The sequence below is a fragment of the Rhizomucor pusillus genome, assembly GCF_041956525.1.
Source record: "Rhizomucor pusillus strain CBS 183.67 unplaced genomic scaffold VTP01scaffold_2, whole genome shotgun sequence".
Classification (NCBI taxonomy): domain Eukaryota; kingdom Fungi; phylum Mucoromycota; class Mucoromycetes; order Mucorales; family Lichtheimiaceae; genus Rhizomucor; species Rhizomucor pusillus.
Window position 1 is genome coordinate 1,908,573 of NW_027192144.1, and position 20,402 is coordinate 1,928,974.

General features: G+C 44.0%; 8 protein-coding genes across 8 annotated transcripts; 4 read left to right on the forward strand and 4 right to left on the reverse strand.

Moving 5' to 3' along the window:
• Nucleotides 1–119: 119 nt before the first annotated feature.
• VTP01DRAFT_4877 (uncharacterized protein) lies at nucleotides 120–1,688 on the reverse strand (the record flags this gene model as incomplete). The annotated part of the gene is made up of 4 exons (XM_069383606.1): nucleotides 120–341; nucleotides 399–679; nucleotides 1,107–1,302; nucleotides 1,371–1,688. 4 exons carry the CDS (start codon nucleotides 1,686–1,688, stop codon nucleotides 120–122), a joined length of 1,017 nt encoding a protein of 338 aa, XP_069244291.1.
• A 24-nt stretch (nucleotides 1,689–1,712) lies between these two features.
• Nucleotides 1,713–2,403, reverse strand: VTP01DRAFT_4878 (uncharacterized protein; the record flags this gene model as incomplete). The annotated part of the gene is made up of 2 exons (XM_069383607.1): nucleotides 1,713–1,841; nucleotides 1,909–2,403. The coding sequence occupies 2 exons, from the start codon at nucleotides 2,401–2,403 to the stop codon at nucleotides 1,713–1,715; spliced, it is 624 nt and encodes a 207-aa protein (XP_069244292.1).
• A 1,890-nt stretch (nucleotides 2,404–4,293) lies between these two features.
• On the forward strand, nucleotides 4,294–6,518 carry VTP01DRAFT_4879 (uncharacterized protein; the record flags this gene model as incomplete). Its single annotated transcript, XM_069383608.1, has 9 exons — nucleotides 4,294–4,542; nucleotides 4,599–4,767; nucleotides 4,830–4,941; nucleotides 5,001–5,143; nucleotides 5,206–5,368; nucleotides 5,428–5,569; nucleotides 5,630–5,735; nucleotides 5,792–5,887; nucleotides 5,941–6,518. 9 exons carry the CDS (start codon nucleotides 4,294–4,296, stop codon nucleotides 6,516–6,518), a joined length of 1,758 nt encoding a protein of 585 aa, XP_069244293.1.
• Nucleotides 6,519–6,568: 50 nt separating this feature from the next.
• Nucleotides 6,569–7,447, forward strand: VTP01DRAFT_4880 (uncharacterized protein; the record flags this gene model as incomplete). The annotated part of the gene is made up of 4 exons (XM_069383610.1): nucleotides 6,569–6,598; nucleotides 6,665–7,001; nucleotides 7,072–7,185; nucleotides 7,245–7,447. 4 exons carry the CDS (start codon nucleotides 6,569–6,571, stop codon nucleotides 7,445–7,447), a joined length of 684 nt encoding a protein of 227 aa, XP_069244294.1.
• Nucleotides 7,448–7,935: 488 nt separating this feature from the next.
• On the reverse strand, nucleotides 7,936–9,118 carry VTP01DRAFT_4881 (uncharacterized protein; the record flags this gene model as incomplete). Its single annotated transcript, XM_069383611.1, has 2 exons — nucleotides 7,936–8,043; nucleotides 8,111–9,118. The coding sequence occupies 2 exons, from the start codon at nucleotides 9,116–9,118 to the stop codon at nucleotides 7,936–7,938; spliced, it is 1,116 nt and encodes a 371-aa protein (XP_069244295.1).
• A 2,928-nt stretch (nucleotides 9,119–12,046) lies between these two features.
• On the forward strand, nucleotides 12,047–12,933 carry VTP01DRAFT_4882 (uncharacterized protein; the record flags this gene model as incomplete). Its single annotated transcript, XM_069383612.1, has 4 exons — nucleotides 12,047–12,132; nucleotides 12,211–12,340; nucleotides 12,386–12,618; nucleotides 12,672–12,933. 4 exons carry the CDS (start codon nucleotides 12,047–12,049, stop codon nucleotides 12,931–12,933), a joined length of 711 nt encoding a protein of 236 aa, XP_069244296.1.
• A 1,868-nt stretch (nucleotides 12,934–14,801) lies between these two features.
• VTP01DRAFT_4883 (uncharacterized protein) lies at nucleotides 14,802–18,199 on the forward strand (the record flags this gene model as incomplete). The annotated part of the gene is made up of 12 exons (XM_069383613.1): nucleotides 14,802–15,010; nucleotides 15,079–15,145; nucleotides 15,225–15,263; nucleotides 15,369–15,434; nucleotides 15,512–15,644; nucleotides 15,712–16,280; nucleotides 16,340–16,386; nucleotides 16,442–16,523; nucleotides 16,585–17,551; nucleotides 17,615–17,674; nucleotides 17,739–17,824; nucleotides 17,891–18,199. 12 exons carry the CDS (start codon nucleotides 14,802–14,804, stop codon nucleotides 18,197–18,199), a joined length of 2,634 nt encoding a protein of 877 aa, XP_069244297.1.
• Nucleotides 18,200–18,384: 185 nt separating this feature from the next.
• VTP01DRAFT_4884 (uncharacterized protein) lies at nucleotides 18,385–19,549 on the reverse strand (the record flags this gene model as incomplete). The annotated part of the gene is made up of 5 exons (XM_069383614.1): nucleotides 18,385–18,405; nucleotides 18,496–18,612; nucleotides 18,674–19,229; nucleotides 19,294–19,450; nucleotides 19,507–19,549. 5 exons carry the CDS (start codon nucleotides 19,547–19,549, stop codon nucleotides 18,385–18,387), a joined length of 894 nt encoding a protein of 297 aa, XP_069244298.1.
• Between the last annotated feature and the right edge of the window lie 853 nt (nucleotides 19,550–20,402).

The window sequence follows — 20,402 nt, forward strand, 5'->3', positions numbered from 1 at the left end:
AGTGAAACTTCGACATTGGATGTGTAGGTCGTGACTTACCGATAACTAAACGAAATATTTATCAATATATTGTAAAACTGCCAGCAATTAAATGGACCTACCGTAGAGATCTAAACCCGTCAAGGTCCCACATTCGCAGTGGTTATATTCGCTCGGACGAAAGGTGCAGGCCGCTCATGACCTGACCAAATGCACATCGCAATGTAGAACATGTTTTTGGATACATTGGTGTTTCGGTTCCATAGGGTCCCACAGCTTTTGCAGACTTGGATCCCATGGTGCTTGACACCGTCGTCCTTGATCATGTTATCGAGAGTTCGCGATAAGCAAGCAAGACATATCTATTAATTATTCTCTCTCAGTAACTTTAACCATGATATTTGCCAATTTGATCGTACTTGGGATGTCAAATATTCATCGATTTTAACGACAGCAACCTCACCGTTGGCTTCCCTCTTCTTAAGCTCCCTCCATAGAATGCCTACCACGCCAGACTGATGGCCTTTCAAGGGCACACCGTCCTTGCCAAACATTCTCGATCCAAAAACAATAAGAGGCATTTTTCCATTATTATCACAGTTGACCCTGGCCTTCCTCCATTTCTTCTTCTTTAGCTGGTGGCTGTTCCCTCTCCATATCAAGCGTGGAACGGATTGCCGAAATTGGTTGGGATGGTAGCCTATTAGAAGTGATCAGTAATCAGGCATCCGTCAGTTACAACTAATGGCATACATTCCTACGTATATTGACTTCTTTTTAAACTTTTTTCGATTCTTTCTTGTTTTCTTTCTGTCTTGTCTGTTCTTATTTCTTTCTTTTTCTTCTGCTCTTGCTATATTTCCAGCCACCGTTTATCAATATGTTCGCCATTTCAGCTCTAGCGCGCTGTATTCCTTGATAGCTTCGGAATCGTGTAGCTGCAATCCCTTCGTAATTGTAAAAATCAAGTAATGTTTCTAGATGCCAAAGGTAATAGCTGACATAATGAAGAAACATTTCTGCATTGGAGATCTTCCCTGTGGGAAAGTTTGATTCGATATACTTAATGCCAAGTCGCCGTTTCTCCTTGCTTAGCATCTGGTTTCTTCGTTTTGACCCCGTCATACCGTAGTACTCTGCTGTTGAGCATTTTCTTACTTCGTGGAATTCTGACCCATACCCGTAGGACGCATTGAAGACATCTCGCCGACCAGGGTCAAGTGCACAAGGACGGTAATATGATGAAATTTCATTAATGCTAAAATCGCCCAGTTCCAATTCGATTGCCCTTTCTGTCTTGCTTCTCGCAAAGTGAAAAGAAGTCTGATAGCCATTTGTTGTGATCAGATTAGTGAACATGCAGCCTTCGTCCCTAGTTCATTTGTAAGAACTCTATCACTGTCGACTGTTGGGTATTTGTCAAGATTGAAAACAGTTTGGAAAACCGTCAGACGCTCATTATATGTCCGTGGAACAGGTATTTTCAGCAGCCCAGCCAGTGTTTCTGCATTGATGTCGATAAATCTCCAGTTTCGAGAAGGCAGAGGGACCAAGGAAAATAGACTGGGTAAAGCGCGCGTATTTGATTTCTCTTGGATATGCGGCGTCTGTTGATGCTCGTCATGATACTGCTGTAGAATGTAATGTAACGCGGATATGAAATTGCCAGGTTTTGCAGCCATTTCTTCGGTAGTACACGGCCGTGGCATGTATGGCACCAATTGCATCGAAATCTATTGTATCGCATTGCCAATTTCAATGAAACATGGTAAAAGATATCGTGGCATCACGGGATTACCACTGGCAAGGATCTCATATAAGTAATCATTTGCAATTTTTGATGCCATATCCTTTTGCATTGCCTACATAAAAACATCATTAAATAAGCAAGATGTGAAGGATGACTGATGACGGTCGTAAGATGCTTACTGGTACGAACTTTTGTAACTTGAAAATAATACATTTCTCAACCCTGGATTGGAAGTACTCCACGATGCTATTGGTGTAAGCGACCTTTATGACGTTGCAGGCGGATGCAAGTGTCTGAACATAATATTTGAAGTTGTTCACGGGGTAAATGAGCGCAGGATACTGTGTTTTGACTGAATTCCAGGAATCCAGCAAGTCATCAGGCAAGTTTGGATTATCATTCGTAATTTCTTGCCCAAGGACAAGCTGAGCCATTGAGTAAAAGAACTGCTGTGAGAACACGTAAGTGGGGATGCTGCTATGAGCATGCTGGACGATATAGATATCCACGAATAGCATAACTCTGATGACGACGTTTCGCATGAATTGTGACAAGTTTTGAATACCGTGCAATAGTTCTTCACTGTATTCGTCACGAACAATTTCCAGAAGAGGTACTGTTCGGGTGAAACGTTCGACACTCCCGCCAAAGCGTTGTTCGAACAATTCCTTCATGTTGGGTACATGATAAGGGCAATCGTTGGAAGATGATCTTGAATGGTTCGTTGAGCCACAACTGGGACATGGTTTTGCATTCGGGTTCTTGTTCTGTTCATTTCTTTCAATTCTTCCCTTCCTGTTCCTCCTTCAGTCAGCCTCCTTTTTCGTCCGACTGGTTCATTTTTGTTTATTATCAATGTGTACAAAACCTACAATAATTATACTAACCTCTTTCATGCTCGAACAATCTGCATTTCTTGTTCCTTTTTGACTTATGGCCATTTCCGCCGCAGTCTTTGCAAATGACTGCAAAACAGCAGATTAGTCTCATAGCTTATGCTTGTGATCATTTTGCATGTACTTGTTCTCGTTCTTTCTGGATTATTTTCCATGCCTTCTTGAAAAGCAATAGCAAAAGTGGAGGATACAGTGCTATCCCCCACGAGACCGTACGGCAGAGAAGAGCTCGATGAAGGAATACAAATTCAAGCTGCCGCTATCCATTGTGATAGAATAGAGATGAAGAAGGAAGAAAAGCGTTTGCTCTGCGATTACGCAAGACGAAGTTGTACTGTCAATGCAGCCTCAAAATTTTTCGTTCTTGTTTCTCGATCTTTTCAGGCCCTTGTGGTCTACATATTTTATGGCTTTCTGTCCTCCTGCGTCGTATACTCATAAGGATCACTATTCACATACACCTACTGTGTTTTGAATCATTAGTAGGCTCACGATACATTTTGCAATGGATACTTTCCTGTATCCTTTTTCAGCATTATATTTTTTACTCCAAAAAATAATGACAGTATACCTCGCATACAAGTACAGCTTGTCTAATAGATAACCTAGAGGCAAAAAAGAGAGCCTCTAAGCTCTATATTATATGGCCAGGCTTTTTTAAGTTATTCACACATACTACGAAACTTATTAAAACGAAGATGGTATAATATACGCAATCTGCCACAAGCATGGATCCAGGAGATGCTTCCTTTTTTGAAACGATTCGTGTCGACTTCAGTAACAGAGATTAATTTCTGTAATGCTCAACACAAATCCTTCTCCATAGTTTTCTTTTGCTATGATGATCTATGTGATAACCATATTCTTGGAAAACTGGAATTGAATATAGCAGATAGTAGGGTTTAATATCTTATAAGAGAGCTATCTCTTGCTGAGTAGAACGAGTGCAATTGTTCTGCCAGCTACGACTTTGGGCGGTTGGCTGTTAAATATAATTCAGTAAGCTCGCGAGATTATTGAAAATATGCTTGCTTGAAGCTGATGGACTCAGAAGCTGGAGAGCTCACCATATATTTCAGTCGAATTTAATGGTATTGATTCGGGATAGCTTTGTTTATGCTGCGAGTCTTTAAGTATTAACCACAAATGCACACGCGACGAGTATCCGGAGCAATTTTTCTGCATTTGAAGACATTATTTCTACATGAAGTTTATTCGGCGATGGACAACATGGCCTCAAATTAATTTACATAGTTACAAATTGGGGCCTATGTAATGTTTATGACTTTAGCATTGCGAAGGAAGGCGGCAATCGCTTCAGCTGCAATGGCAAACAGAAGAGAAAGAGCATCATCGAAGACATACTGCCAGTGGACTTTCCATATCGACATAATAGTGCAGAAAACGATACGTGTCCAGTCTAACTGAAATTGTTTAGCATCTTGTAGCAAACAGTACGAATTTGCAGAGTATCTCAGCTAGCGAAGTTTACTCTCTCATTGCTTTGACCAAGATGAACCGCCATCGTCAGCCTTGATGACAGCCTTCTCAATTATTTTTTACATATCGACCAAAATTAAGTTCCTTTTGTGATCGCGAAATTGAAGTCAAAAACCTGTAAGCGGAGCACGCCTGCATTGTTGACCTGCTGCGCTGTTCTTTCCCGCAATGCTTCGCTCAAAAGACGTCCAGATCAACGAAAATGTTACGTTTGAAAATCTAGTGCGCAAGCCAGAACTACTACGCGGCCTCGAGAGCGCTGGATACGAGCGTCCATCACCGATTCAACTACAAGCTATACCTCTGGGTCGATTGGGCGTTGACTTGGTGGCACAAGCAAAGTCAGGCACTGGCAAGACTGTTGTCTTTGGTACCATTGCGCTCGAATCTCTCGACATGCGTTCAAGAGTGCCGCAGGTTCGCGAAAGGTCGAAGTCTGGGGCGTAATTATATTCAAAATCGTCGGTATATAGGTTTTAATCGTAGCACCTACGCGAGAAATTGCTGTACAGATACGAGACGTCCTGCGCGACCTCGGCAAATACATTCAAGAATTCCGCTGCGAAGCGCTCATTGGAGGTCTAGCTACCAGCGTCGATACTCAAAAGGCCAAAGGTTGCCAGATCTTAGTGGGAACTCCTGGTAAGTGCCAAGCGACCAAATCGAAGAAAACAGTACTTAATCAAGCTTTCTCTGGTATTTAGGCAGATTAATGGCGCACTTGCATTCAAAGACACTTAATGTACGGCACATCAAGCTGCTAGTACTGGATGAAGCCGATAAGCTTATGTCTGATGCATTCAGACAGCAAACCTTGTAAGGATTTTCTACCATCATGTTAAAAGCAATGCATGTAACTGACTGTTTCGCAATAGATACATACATCGAAAACTTCCACAGGGCAAGCAATGTATGGCGTTCTCTGCAACTTTCACCGAGGAATTCTTAAAGTCACTCGAGAAAGTGACGAAAGATGCTCAGATTGTACGACTGACGACCGAAATTCCAGAGCTGGAAGGTATATTGAGATAAATGTAACAAAGGAAAAATCGCTCTAACTTAATGGAAATACGGTAATAGAGGTCCAGCAATACTACAAAGAAATGCATGTGGATATACCCGAGGATGTTGACGAATTCAAGGCGAAGCTGGTTGTATATAAATCGAAGTTTGAAGCTGCAGCGGAGCTTTTGAGCAGTATACCATTCTACCAATGTATAATATTCCTGAACAGCGTACCAAGGTAAAATGCGTTCGTCACAGTTATCGAAAAATGATTCCTTACATCTTTTCTTTTTGCAGAGCATTTGAGCTGTCAAAGTGGCTCACTGAAAACGGCTGGATGTCTGGCTGCATAAGCAGCAGTTTAACTCAAGAACAACGTCTCAAAGTGATGGAAAAGATGCGTAATTTTAAACTTCGTGTCCTTGTATGCAGTGATCTGGTGAGTATACCGGAAAACACTACGCATCTTACAAAAATAACTGATCCATTCTTCTTCTAGATTGCACGTGGCATTGATATCGACCGCGTCAACTTGGTGATAAATATGGACTTCCCCAGAGATATCGATACCTATATGCACCGTGTGGGACGTACTGGCCGTTATGGTAACGTGTAGACTGCGCTGGTACATCTTTGAAAGGCGCTAAATTATATATCTTAGGTACATCTGGCATTGCTGTAAATCTAGTAGGACCAGATGACCAAGATTTCTTGAAAGAGCTCAAGAAAAAGCGAATCAAGATGCTGCCCTTACCAGGTAAAGCCTAAATACTGACTCTAGAAATTTGAAGCCTAACCTCCATCCTACAGAAAATGTTAAATATAGCGAGTTCCGTCGAATACTCAGCGAAAACGAGGAAAAAGTATTTAAAAAGCACCAAAGCCAAAGGGAGAGTAAAGGGGACAGACCGTTGCAGTACACAAAGATGGACAAAAAGATTGAAAAAGCGGCAAAACCAAAGAAAAGAGTCATTTTCTCCGAGGATGTTCATATCATAGAGGATAAATCGCCGCAGTACACAGAGATGGACGAGAAGATTGAACAAAGGACAATGCCAAAGAAAAGAAAGTTTCCCTCAGAAGACGCTGATATCAACGAGCAGGAACAAGTCGTCAAGAAACGAAAGGAAGAATCAGATAGTCATACCCGGCCTGCCTCTCGTCTCACCAATCCACCACGTCCGCCTCGCTTTCCTCTCCCACCTCGAAGTGCGTACCACCCATACTATCATTATCCCACAGCTTACATGGCCGATCCAAATTACCACCGCCGCTATCGCAGCTACTATCCATTCCCGTTTTCACATTTTCTGATCCCTCCCGCCCAATTCATATTTCCCAACGCCAGATCGTTGAGACCATTCATCCCTCCTGATTTGCATTTCTAAAATGATTGTGAATAAACTCCGACTTTTTCTCTTTGTTTTAAACTTGTAAAATGAGTAGTGCATATGGATCAGGCCGAGCCGTGAGTGTGAATTGATAATCTGTCCATAACTCTACAAGCCATAGTAATCGTTCGTCTTTCATTTAGGGCGACACTGATTTCCGTCGACGATGGGACAAGCAAGAATATGCCGAGCGAGCACGACAGCGAGAAGCACGGGATAGATTGGCCGAAAAGAATGAAGAGCGCAAGCGACAAGGGCTTCCACCGATAAAACCTAAAGACGATGAGCTCGAACAACCAAAGGAACTGTTGAAAATGCGTGAGGGAAAGCTTCAACTGGAAGCCAATCTCGGCAAGACGCAGGTTGTCATGGCCGGTGCGTCGGGAGAAGCATCCAGGCAACCTGGTTTCTACTGCAAAGCATGCGATATCGTTTGCAAAGACAGCGCAGGATACTTGGATCACTTGAATGGTCGAAAACGTAAGAGTGGACGATGATGATAATAATATTTGGTCAGTCAGCTAACCTATAACTTTTTGCTGCTACATAGATCAACGCAACGTCGGTGTAGAACTCAAGGTGGAACGTTCATCTGTAGACTCGGTGAAGGAACGGCTAGCTATGCTAAAGCGGAAACGTGAGGAGCCGCAAAAAGAGGATTACGGTAAGGCATTTTGCTAGCCTGCTTAAGGAAAATGTTCCGGTGACTAATCAACCTTCTAGATCTGGATGAGCGCGTAGCAGCGTTGAAGCGGGAGGAAGAGGAAGAGAAACGCAAGAGAAAGGAGAGGAAACGACAAAAGAAGGAAGCGAAAAAGAAGAAGCAAGAAGATTCTGAAGCTATAGATGGCGGCGCCGCTGGCGACAATGACGAGATGGCAAAGATGATGGGATTTTCTGGATTTGGATCATCGAAAGCAAATTAGTTATGACATATCTGTATATACCCGTTTCGTTGGGGGATTAGAATTTTATTAGCAAATGAGCATACAATCGAGCGTGCTGACGGGGAAACAACAAATGTAATATGTGTGTCTATGTACATAGTAAGTGTATAAAGGGAGTTAAGGGATTTAAGGATTAATGTACTTTTTTCTGTGATTCTGGAATCTTGTCAGTCATGCAAATTAGCATATTTGACGTATGTAAATATAAATACTGGCCGATGAATAATGTGGATGAAGTAGTTGCTGCTTAATCGTTGGAAGGACATAAAAAAGGTGGGGGAAGATGTTTCTGTGTGGAGGAGAGAATGCATACACAAAGGTCAATGAGTAAAACGAAGAAAAACGAGGTGGGCAAGGAGGCTCGGGCATAGTAGGAGGGTAAGTTTTTTCTTTTTGTAAGAGATATGAGAAAGCATGAAAAGTGGAGGAATCGAGCAAGAAAAGAATATAGGTGTGCTGCCTTGCACTTACAAGGAAGGCATATTATCCACCATGGATGTGTAGTCTGCGAACAGTTGAGATGTGAAATCAAAATTGTTGGTGTTAAAGATTGGATCAGACAGACTAGGTACAGCCTGCATGAATGTCGGAGGATAAATTAGCGTTCGCTCTGTAATTGACATGATAGCAACAGCTACTTACCTCATTCATGATATCAAGCTGCTGCTGTGGTGGGACAAAGGAAAAGAATTCCGCATCCAAGCAATCACCGCCGGTCACGCTGAACGATGGAATGGACAACGATGGTGTTGATGACAACATATTCGTTGCACAGGACAAGCCCAACTCCGGCTGAGTCTGCCAGGAAACGTCGCTTGCCAACGAAAACTGCGTCGTGCTATCTCCAAAGAACGGGAACATGTCTTGCGGCGTCAACGGAGTCTGTAAAAGGTCGTTATCGTCGTCCATGACTCTCGAAGATGTGGTGCTTGCTTGACGTTCCATGGCAGCGGGTGCTGTTGCCTGCGGCGGAGGAGGAAGGGGCTGAGAACAATAAGCAGGCTCCGCTGCTGATTGCGATACTGGTGTAGGTGCGACAGCAGCAAGTGTAGACGAAGAACACGTAGTAGTAGAGGCGGCTGGCGCTGCTGCCGTTGCTGCCGTTGCGGTAGATGCTGATGTGGCCGCTGCCGCTGCTGCCATTTTCTCTTGATGCAAGCGTCTCTGCTGAGCCTTTGCCTTGGCCCGGCGGTTCTGAAACCAAACCTGAACACCGCGAGGTGTCATGTTAAGGCGCTGAGCAAGCTGCTTTCTCTCCAGGTTGTTAGGCTTTGGATTTTCGAGGAACGTTCTCTCCAAGACTTTAAACTGGCCCCGCGTGGTGCGTCGACGATGTTTGACTTCAAACGGGTTGTAGAATGATGCCTTGAATTGTTCCTGAGGTAACGGCGAGCACGCTGAACACGAGTCATCGTTGTGTGCAGACACCGGACAGCAGTTGCAGTTGCAAGCAGCACATTCATAACCATAAAAACCGTTCCACGGGGCAGTTGGCGCTGTTGCTGCCGCTGCCGCTGGTACCGGTGTTGCTGCTGCTGCTGCCGGTGGTGGTGGCGGCGGCGGCGGTGGAAACATGCAATAGCACGGAGCAGTGTACTCAACACAAGCTTCGTTGCTCGATTGTTGACGCGAATGGACGGCTGAAAGCATAGTACAGTTCGTGAAAGTATTCATAAAAAATATATATAAAAAAATAAACTTAAAACATTCGTCGTGGTGGTGGGGAATAGGGAAGAAAGGCGAAAAAGTTCTTCAAAGATTCCGCAAAGAGCATCTGCACCTGTATATGTCTATATATAGTGGAGGCAGCGTGTTGTTACCTCTTCTTATTATTCGACGAGCATAGCTTGGAATGTGAGGGGAGGGGAGGGATTGCTTATCATTAGGGTGGATCAAAGGGGGGTTGTTCGAGGGCTGTGGACAAGGATGGTATATTCTCTTCATCTTTTGTGCTCATGGGATTGACTTGCCAATATGTGGATCATTTCTTTCTACCGTTTGCAAAAGGAAATCTTGCTAAAGAGCAGTAAGATAGCTCACCGGAGATTGGTAATCAGGCATGTATCTCGCAAACAAAGCGAGTAAATGCGCCATGCAAGAAGAAAAAAGGGGGAAAGGGAGAGATCAGACCAAGCAAATGACAGAGGGGCTAATTGAAATAAGGGTCCATCGAGCATTTTCATTTTTCTTTTATTCTCGGTAACATCCGCGACGAATTCATTGTCATGGAGAAGATTGATGTTGGCCCTTTCCATTTTCCACCAGAGCAAGGCTACTTGATTGTAATAAAATATACAAGGTATTTGCAAGAGGCTCGTGGCCAGTCGATATTAATCATTGTTGTGAGCTGTTGATCCCCAGCAAAGGAGAAGCGGTTTATATTCCTGTGGAAACATCCACATGCTTATCGGGAGGTTAGCAATTTGACAGATCAGAAATGTCGGATTGACAATAATGGTACCATCAGCGAGGCAAGCGATAGTAAGCTGCAAATAAACGCACTAATATGTGATGTTTCGGAAGCAGACTGCGAACCCATTTTTCTGTAACTGAGAAAACGTCGGGGAACAGGTAAAAATATGATAACAACAATAAAACAAGGACGGAGTGCGCCTAGAAATTAGGCATGAAGTGCAGTGTATTGGTGCTGAAAAGGGGGGCTTGGAATATGAAGCAGGAGGTTGGGGAACGGGTTCAGCACGCGTTATCCGTCTCTTCTGCAGATAACGAGAATAACCCATGCAAACCATGAGAACGACAAGCGATTAAAGCACCAACCAATTTAGATCCTGATACCGCTGCAGGTTACCGAGATGCAGAGACCAGTGACGAGAGCGATATGCTGTTCCTCACATGCTGTGGCCCATAGTGTATGCAGCCGCTGGCCGGAAACAGCGCAGATATCCGAAACCCCATTGCAGCGATTGCTCTTGCTTTCCTTGTTCATGGACATAGATACTGTAACTTCTTAGAGTCCTCCCGCTAAAGGCAAATTCAAAATCGAGTTCTTGCCATCGAGAGTTTGCGTAGACAGACATCCACGAGACACGATAGGAAAATAAACGCAAGCACAAGGCACCGCTGTCAAACGTACATGCAAGCGCATATCCGCGCATCCGCGAACTGCGACCTGGTTGCCCGAGGATAAGTCATCAGATTTGCACTTGCGAATTTATGGACGAAAACGAGAATACTTGCCGCATCAGCCGGTTAGGATATTATATATTCTAACCAAACAATTATTTTTTCGCCAGTTTCGCAACAGTCTGGTATGCTGTAGTCTTAAGCGTTCATTTTTATAATTTGGCCCAGGCCAAAGTGTAAGGTCCTTGTGTTTTCGACGTAGTTCCGGATCCATTGAGGAGAAAAGGAAGTTATTACTGTACCTTGTCAACATATGACGCCACGTATAACCATGCTATGTATAACTTCCTTCCTTTCACACATTCACTCACTCACTCGCTTAGATACTCCTCTAAAAAAATAAAAAAAAATGGCATGTATACCTCTCTTCTTGATAATATGACCGCCATCGATAGATACGAAAAGCGTGTGTGTGCCAGTGAATACACGATAAGCTAGGTGCTCCGTTGCAGAAATCTAGTTTGGCTTGGCAACGCATACTTGGTTGCGGTGTCACAGTAAATGGCAGGGCGTTTGTTTATGTTTATATTTCTTTCGGATTATTTTCTGTGCTGCGCTTTTAGCGTGTGCCGCGATTCGGCTCGAGGCATTCATACTCGATGGTGCTGCAGAAAACAGAATTTATGCACAATCTACATGGGAGAAAGAATTGTTTTACAAGGATGATCGATTTACAAATCCCTAAGCAGCTGTTTCTTTGAAGTCTTGTCGACGATTGGTTACTTACGAGGATGTGCATTTATCCCATTTGGTTACAGCCAGAAAATCTACGAACAAAGATGAAGGACATGTATACAACAGAGCAGATCCATTGCTGTATCAGTGCTAGAAAGGAGAAGAGAAGAAACGGGGTGAGAAAGTCCAAGAATCTGGAGAGTTTTCACGCAAGTCTACGCCATACGAGTGCGGCAGCAATGTGCTATGCTTATGACATGTTCGACTCACGAACTCAGACATGTATTGTTCCTGACAACACACTTTTATGAAATTTAGCTTAATTACTACGAGGAGAAAAGTTAGAATCAAGGGCATTGGATGGTATCCATGCGGCATAAAGTTGAACAACTTCAATTTCAACTGCCGCGTGTTTGCAGGCGCCACTCGAGAATACCGTTTTGCGCAAGCATTGCTCAGGTGCTTTTAACTATCTCCATGGATACTCTGTATCATACCCGTGCGGATAATGATCATGCAATACTGGAGCCGTCTGGACAAAACAATTCGGATAAAAATGGGGAAGTTGGTATTTTGCATAATAAAAACACCGCCGACAAATTCAGACGCAATAACCATCAAGACGCGTAGAAAACCAACGATGATCGTTCCAAGCCAAAAGCCCGATAACACGGGACGAAGTAAACGATGACTAGAATACCGATACATCAACCAGAATTTGGGATGATTTCTTCTCTTGTCTTACCTTTTCCTGTTTCCATGTCCAATGTGCGTCCCATTCGCTACTTGATCGATTTCGTCAACACCGTTGACCTGAAAAAAGACTACTTGCGAGCTTCAAAAAAGTGACGTATTCAACATTCTAGCTCGAGATCTCGACATTTTCCCTTTGTCGACGTTTTTCCATGGCTGCAGATATACAGGACAAAGGAGGCAATTCCAACTTTACATGAAGACGGTTCAGCCGATCGTTTCCATGACATTTTCTCTACAACGCGGTCGATAGAAATTCAAGTTTTCAAAGTGACCATTCCTGCATGGCTACGCTTGCACGTGTTAACGAGAAACGTGCAGCCACTCATATAACTACCGTTGCAGGCCAAGAGGGCAGCTGGGCAGCCAGACCTGAACTTATCGAAGAATGGCGTTGAAGCCGGTCTCGCCGAATGTGGAAAGGACGACACCTCGGAAATACGCAAGAAAGAGATTGTCAAGACACAGTTGCATTGTCCGAAGGTTTTCAAGAACATGTTTCTGAGGGCAGTCGCCAGAGGAGGCAATGGAATCTGTTTTGTGCGGCCAGCTGCGAATTGTCGCGTTCAACCAAACACGTAAGAACAATAATGAAATCTACGATGGCCACTGCTAAGCTGTTTCGAGCCAGTGCTGCAATACCATACCATGGCAAAACGCAACTTGATGATAAAGACGGATACTTTCAGACTGGAGAAGTGGCAAGTCAAAGGTTGTCGCGACAACATCTGCGTTTGGACTTGGAGTCGATTTCCCGCACGAACTCTGTACGTATCATCCGCTGTAAAGTTTTACCTTACTTGTATTGGAGCGATCTGGAAAGCGCACTGGCGTTCGTCGCGTCTGCTGGCGCAGCTAACGCGATTGCTGACAATTTATCGCATGATCTGTAGACTCATGTTTGCTTAATTGGATTTTACCCGAAGGACTCGTCCATCGTCGAATAAATCTTTGTACAAGAAAAAAAGCTTAAGATTTCCAGACGATTAGCGTTTTCCTTACCATGCTCCTTACATTCAATCAAATTCCTATATTGATGGTCGACCTCCTGATTCAAGGCAACAGCTGATGGAACGATCAGCACAGATAGTCGCGCTACAGGAGAAAAGACACTGCTCTTCCTTGGGTAGCATTTGACACAATCCTCCAAATGATTTGACAATATCCCTGAAACTATCGGCAAAGACTACGGGCATCAACTTACAGTGTCAAGAGCATATTTCTTCTGTCGTCAACGACAGACTCCGTAGGCTCAGGCCTGCCATGTTTGCGCATTTTTGTAGAAAAATTAAACGCTCATCTGGTGATGTGAAACTTGAAATGTACGGTCTTGTGCGGTATAAAGGAGGAATGTTGAGGCTGAAAACATTAAAATACTTCGTATATTCTTTGAGTTTGAGCTAGAAGACCTCCTGGATATGGCATACCTGATTTGCACCATCGAGCTGCGTTTGTGGCGCAATTTCCGACCAAGGCTTTAATAGCTCGATGGTGCTGCAGGAAACAAAATTTATGCAGAATGTACATGACCTGAAAGAACATGGACCATAAACAATATAGTCTCTATTACTAGGATGGTATACCAAATCTCTAAGCAGGTACTATTCTCTGAAGTCTTATTGACGATGAGCATCCTAGCTTCACATTAGTCTGAGACACAGGTGGGTGTATATTTATTCTACTCTCTTTATCATCTGAGAAAAAGGGCCTTCGGTTACAGGCGCAAAGTCTGCGAGCAAAGGAGGAGGACGTGAGTGAAATAATGCAGAAGTCCACTATATGCCAAAAGGAGAAGAGGTTGAGAAAGTCCAAGCATCCGGAGAGTTTTCACGCAGATCTACGCCATACGAGTGCGGCAGCAATGTGCTACGCCCATGTATGTCATTTTCGAATCACAAACTCAGACAATGAAGTGATGTTCCTGACAACACGCTTTTATGAAATTCAATTTAATTACGGAGTCAGTGCGAGGGGCAAAAAGTCGGAACCAAGGGCAATGGATATATATCCATACGACACAACGTTGAGCCATTGCTGGGATCAACAAAACCAAATAAAAACTTGTTACTGCTCCCCCCGGATTAATCATTTATTGACTGGAACACCACCAGCGCACGGAGGAAAAGCCAAGTTGACAATGTCCAAACTTGCTGCAGCGAACTTTGTTATTAAATGTTATTTATGCTATTTTTGATTATTCTAATCTACATCTGCAGCTTGCTGCTTTGGATGATCGTTACATGAAAAGCAAGCAATTGCCCGATGCTCAAGACGATGGAAACACGTCTTCTCACGATACGTATAGCATACAACTCAGACTTAAAACGAAGCTGCATTGTTGTTGTGACCTACCACATTGACCTACCAATGCAGGTATAAAAGCTGCCGTCAGAGTTTTGAGGTGATATTTTGCTTATATGTCTTTTTGTTTTTCTCCGTTCATTCATTTTCTTCGTCATCATGCAACAACTTTTTTTAAGGAGACGCTTGGACAAGATCCGCGTAATGTAAGTCCAATATATTCTCAGCATTTGCGAATCCCCTGGGAGTAGTGTGTGTGTGGTGACAGGATGGGGGTAGGGTGGGGGCCATAAATACATTTATACTGCAAGCTCAGACGTCTTCTTGCTTGCCTCTTTCCAACTTCTTTTTTTTTTTTCCACCATCCGCTTTGCTTTTTAACTTGAATCGACTTTACCCTTGTCGAGGGGTGCCTCTCTTGATCCATTTATTCTTGTGCCTAGCTTACACACTCTCCGCCATGGCAACCGCATCCACATCGGCTTTTGCGCCGCCGCAGCCACGTATCGCCAAATCCAAGAGCGGCTCTGAACCCCTCTTTGGGAAACTTAAAGTATACGAGCACCAAGATGAGCAAGCAGCCGTCGAGTTTCTCAACCAGATGCTCGACCTATCTATTAAAAAAGATAGCCTGCATCAGGAACTCAAAGATGGCGTTCTTCTCTGCACGTAAGCGCCGACATCTTGTTTGCATAAATCGAGATGACAAACATTGGATGTGGAACCTGCGTAAATAGGCTCGTCAATAAAATACGACCAGGAACGATTAAACATGTAGGCCAGCGCGATCTTTCATTCATCAAGGTAATTAGCATACCGCAGAACCCGCTGCTGCTGCTGCTGCTACTTTGCTGAAAGACATAAAACAAAAAAATATCTCTAGATGGATAACATTACACGATTCCTGCAAGGAGCTCGACAGGTATAGTGCGCGGACTGGAGCCAAGAGTCCGCAGGGGTTGTGCAGCTCAGGGGGTGAGCAGCATATCTTAACTGAACTTTCTTTGTATTCCGGCGCTGTCTCCAGCTGGGCCTGACCGATGCTCAGTTATTCGACACGATCGATCTATTTGAAGCTAAAAACATGGCAGCTGTAAGTACAGAATTAAGTCTACGAGTTTTTGTCTCTCTCAAAGTAAAGTAATGGTTCTAATTTGGATATGGTGGAAGGTGATCCACACGATCCTCGTGATCGCACAAATGGTTACCGGAAAGTCAGATAATAAGGAGGAGGACAAGCAGGAGCAGGAGCACCAGAACCAGCAGCGAGAAAAGAAGGAGGATGTACAGTCAAGGGAGACCGGTAAGTTGGACGAACGACGTACAAAAAAGCAACCGAAAACGAGGACACGCACTCATTTTTGACGCAGACGACCGTGCAACATCGTACCGCGATGTGCGCGATATTTTCACCGACCTAGGCAGTCAGACAGATGCCTTTGTTAGGCCGCCAAAATCGCCCCTGCGACCAGCATCCAAACCACACCAGAGCCGACAACAGCACCAGCAAAAGCACCACCAGCAGCATCATCGTCGGCGATACCGACGTAAAAGTGCAGAAGATTTACAGCACAGACGCCAGCCTCTCGAAGAACCTGCATTTGCTTCACACAGTCGAGCCCGCAAAGTGCCTATCAATAACAGCAGCGATTTCACACTTTCACGCAGCTCCTCGACGTCATCGTGCTCTTCATATTTATCCTCGGCATCCTCCTCCTCGTTTTCGTCTCCAGATACGCCAAATGCACCCCTCTCACCATCTTCCAAAGACCGCACCAGACGACAGAGCTCGGTTGAGAAACGTCAGGATTTCGATGCTGATAATCTCGGTAAAAACCTAGATCGACAGTTTTTTAAATCACTAGATGGTTTTCGCAACGAGGAAACTCGTGAAAAACTACTGCTCAAAAGCAAAGATGGAACGACAAGAGTACAATATGTAGGGTGTCATCTTGTTTCCAGCTTATAATATCTGGAAAACTAATATAAAATCGGTAGCAAATCGGAAACTGCATAGGCAAAGGACAATTTGGTTCAGTATACAGGTAATGAAGCAAGACATGAATGCTACATAGAATAAGGGGTTAACGCCTATTACAGAGCTCTTGATCTATCTACAGGCGAGATAGTTGCGGTAAAACGGATAAAGTTTGAAGATGCAGAGCTGGACCAAGAAATTATGGTAAAAGCAGAAACATCCACAGTGTTATAAACGGAAGATGTATCCTGACCTGGCATAACAGAAAGAAGTTGGTCTGCTCAAGACATTGAGTCATCCAAACGTTATCCAGTACCTGGGCTTCATTCGCAGCAAGCACCACATGAACATTGTTCTAGAGTATGCAGAGAACGGCTCATTGATGTCGACCCTAAAAGCTTTCGGCGCCTTCCCAGAAAAACTTGTCGCTTCATTCTGTATCAAAATCTTGAATGGCCTAGCATATCTTCACGCAAACCAGGTCGTCCACTGCGACTTGAAAGCGGCCAACATCCTCACAACTAAAACAGGCGATGTAAAGCTGTCAGATTTTGGTGTATCACTGAACCTCAAAATCAAGGGTGCAGATGCAGGCCAAGTATCGGGTACGCCAAACTGGATGGCGCCTGAAGTAATCGAGCTAAAAGGAGCCTCCACGAAATCTGATATCTGGTCGCTTGGATGCACGTTGATCGAACTCATAACCGGGAAACCGCCGTATGCCGATCTCATTGCTATGTCTGCCATGTTCCGCATTGTTGAGGATAACTATCCGCCGTTACCATCAAGTATCTCTGAAGACATGCGGAACTTCCTCATGCAATGCTTCCAAAAGAATCCAGATGATAGACCTACAGCAAACGAATTATTGGAGCATCCTTGGATTCGTACACATCGTCAACGGCTCAAGAAGAATGAGACACAATCTGGCGGATTATCGATTTCTCTCGATCAACAGAAACGGGCAGCAGCGGCAGCGATGCGACGAAGCACTGCCTCCAGCAACCATCGAGTATCGTCCTCTTCATCACCATCTTCGCCAGCAACGGAAGCTGTTCATCCCCTCGATCGGTCTGCTCACAATTCAGTGCGCTCATCTTCCCGTCAGGCCAAAACATCATCAATTCTATCTGTGGATGACTATCAGCTCAACGACAGCGATATTTCCAGCGGCATAACTCTAGATGAGGACTATGTCACACATCGATTTATACAAACATCTTTTGGCAAAGGTAAAGGGAGCTCAGTACCAAATGAAAATACAATGATGGGCTAAATATCCTTTGTTTCCATAGTCGTCGAGTGTAAAGTTTGCGGCGAGCTCTTAAAATCACATCTGGTCACATTCTGTGAAGGCAAGTAGTCCATTGCAATGCAGTAATATTTGGTGAGAGATGCTGACAAAACATGCGCTTTCAGTTTGCGCCCTGATTTGCCACGACGAATGCAAGAAGCTGGCATTTTCTTGCCCTCCCAAAGTCAAAGATCAGCAACCTTCTTACGATGTAGGTCATCAAAAAAGAGATAAAGCAATGACAGAAACCCTAACAAACACTGGATTGATATTGTAGTGGGTGTTTTCAGCAAAAATATACAATCGGTCCCGCCAGGATCGTCAAGAATGCAAAAGTGTTCCCGAGATTGCACTCGCACGCCAGAAATTCTCCCTTGATAACCATCCTCACGCTGAAAATATTCGCAAGTACTCGCTTGCTTTGGGCCTGACACCTCAGGAACAACGAGCACTTTCTGAGAATCAGGCGCTGCTATCGCACACCCTGGCATTGCAGCATATGCATCCGGATGCTGTCGAAAAGCTGATAAACAAACGTAAAGACCGTAAAAAAAACCAGGGCACAGATGACTGCACCATTAGTTAATGTAATACTGTCTCCTTCTTTTCTTTTAATACCTTGGCTGTATGTCTGTACTTTATATACGTATTTAGGATACTTTTAGCGAACAAAAAATTGAAACGAAACAAGGAAAAGAAAGTATTATATATTTGTGTCATGCTGACCGAAAAAAAGGCTACAAATCGCAGGCTGTAACGTCAAACCTCCTCTTATTTTCTCTGCTTCTTGTTCTACGTGATTGTGGAAGCAAAGAGAGAACCCGTTAGCCTTTATCCTGATCGTCGGCACACATATTTGGATAAAATTACAAATATACATACAGTATTCAGACCAAATCGCTCTGCTCGCTTTCGTTTCTTCTCTTCTTCTGCGGCGGCGTCCTTGACTGGGATGCCGAACCGCTCCGCACGCTTTTTCAAGACCTCAGGGTCTTCACCCTGTCCCATTGCTCGTTAGCGAATGGTTGTTTCCAGTCCTAGGCCTCTCTAAATAACATACACTCGACTTTCTGCTCGATCCTTGATTTCCTGTTCCAAAACGCTGTGCTCGTAGTTCTTTCTTTTCTTTTTCATCCAATGGTATACCGAACCGCTCTGCTCGAAGCTGCTTCTTAGTTTGTTCATCCAAAGGCACACCGAATCGCTTGGCGCGCACAATCTTCTTTTCCAACTCGCTTTGGGCTGTGCTTGAGGCAGTAGACGTTGCCGACTTAGGTGACGGGGTAGATGCAGCTGCTTTCGTCGTTGTTGTTGGCGCTGCTGCAGCTGCAGGCTGAGACTTGGTGGGTGAGGACTTTTTAAACGTGATCGGTGTGTACTTGAAGTTGGATCCTGGCTTTTCAACAACAGTTTGCTTTGTTTGTGATTTGGTCGCGCTTTTGTCGCTCGTTGTAGCAGCCGTGGCACTTGTAGTTGTTGCTTTTTCTTTTTCCTCTTCTTCCTTCTTTGTTCCACTTGTGCTGGGTTCGGATGCTTTGCTTACAGTTGGTTCTTCTGTTTCTTTAGCGCTGGTTTCTTCTTGCAAGGACTTTAGATCAGGGTCGTGGGCCAAGTCACTGAGTGATCCAATTAGCTTGACGCGATCGTTTTCTTTTGACAAACCAGCATCGTTTTTCTTACTCCAAGTCGAGCTTTGATTCATCAAAGTCTTCTAGATTGCCAAATTCCTCTTCCAGAGAGTTGATCTCTAATGCTTTGCGCTCATCATGCTTGACCAAGCGATCGATCAATTCTTCCTTCTTGCCGGAATGCGGGAGTCCATTCTTTTGCAGCAACTCTAATGTTATCGTGAATCTTCAGTCTCAACCTCCAGCAATTTGTTTGAGCGCCTACCTTGAAGATCTTTAACTTTAAGGTTCTTGTACTTGTCTGCCATTTGAAGATTCAAAGTATCCTGCCAAACCTGTGGTGGGACACGAAGAAGGGCGTGAAATCAGGTGGACCACCGCTGGAAATTCGGTGACGTTACACACATCCAATGGCGACAGCAGGGAGGACTGAAGATATGGACATGCAGTAAAACAGTATGATATCCCCAATGATTCTAAGTACCTAGATACAAGTTGAATGGTATATTTTAAAATGAGTCAACACTAATTTGATTATTATAGCGACAGAGACGCTACCTCTTGTAATGGATTTAATAGATATTTGATAAACTTGCAGTTGATCGGTTATCCGATCGCTAGGTCATGCTAATGGATATTTCGACAGTAGGATGGTGTATAGTTTCCAATTCGAAAGTTTCAACCTGTCAATATCCTTTAATCTGCAAATGGGCAGTCTCTTCAAGAGCAGCTTTTTTATACGGCATTAATAACTATATGTCCTGAGATTCCGCTGCAGCACCTTGAAATAAAGCACCAATTATACCAAGTAACATGGTATGTTCGATCACATTCTTTTTCATACATACTTTTAATGGCCATTGTGTAATAAATGGTAGTCAGTCGATCAGAAAGCATTACTATTTTCAGACAGGCAAAACATCCTTTGCTTAATTCTGTGTGTTTTCGAGTCCACCGTGTGATGGATTGTGTATGTATTGCCGTTGGCAGATAAAGAGAGCATTAGGGCGTACCCAGCCTTACTGATAAAAGAAATAGGTGCAATATGCGATAATAATTAAAGGCCTCCACAATGCATATGACATCACTGCAACTTTGGCCATATCGGTAAAGCAATTCCCTGTTAGTATCTCTGGCAAGCGGATTCTTCGCAACGGACTG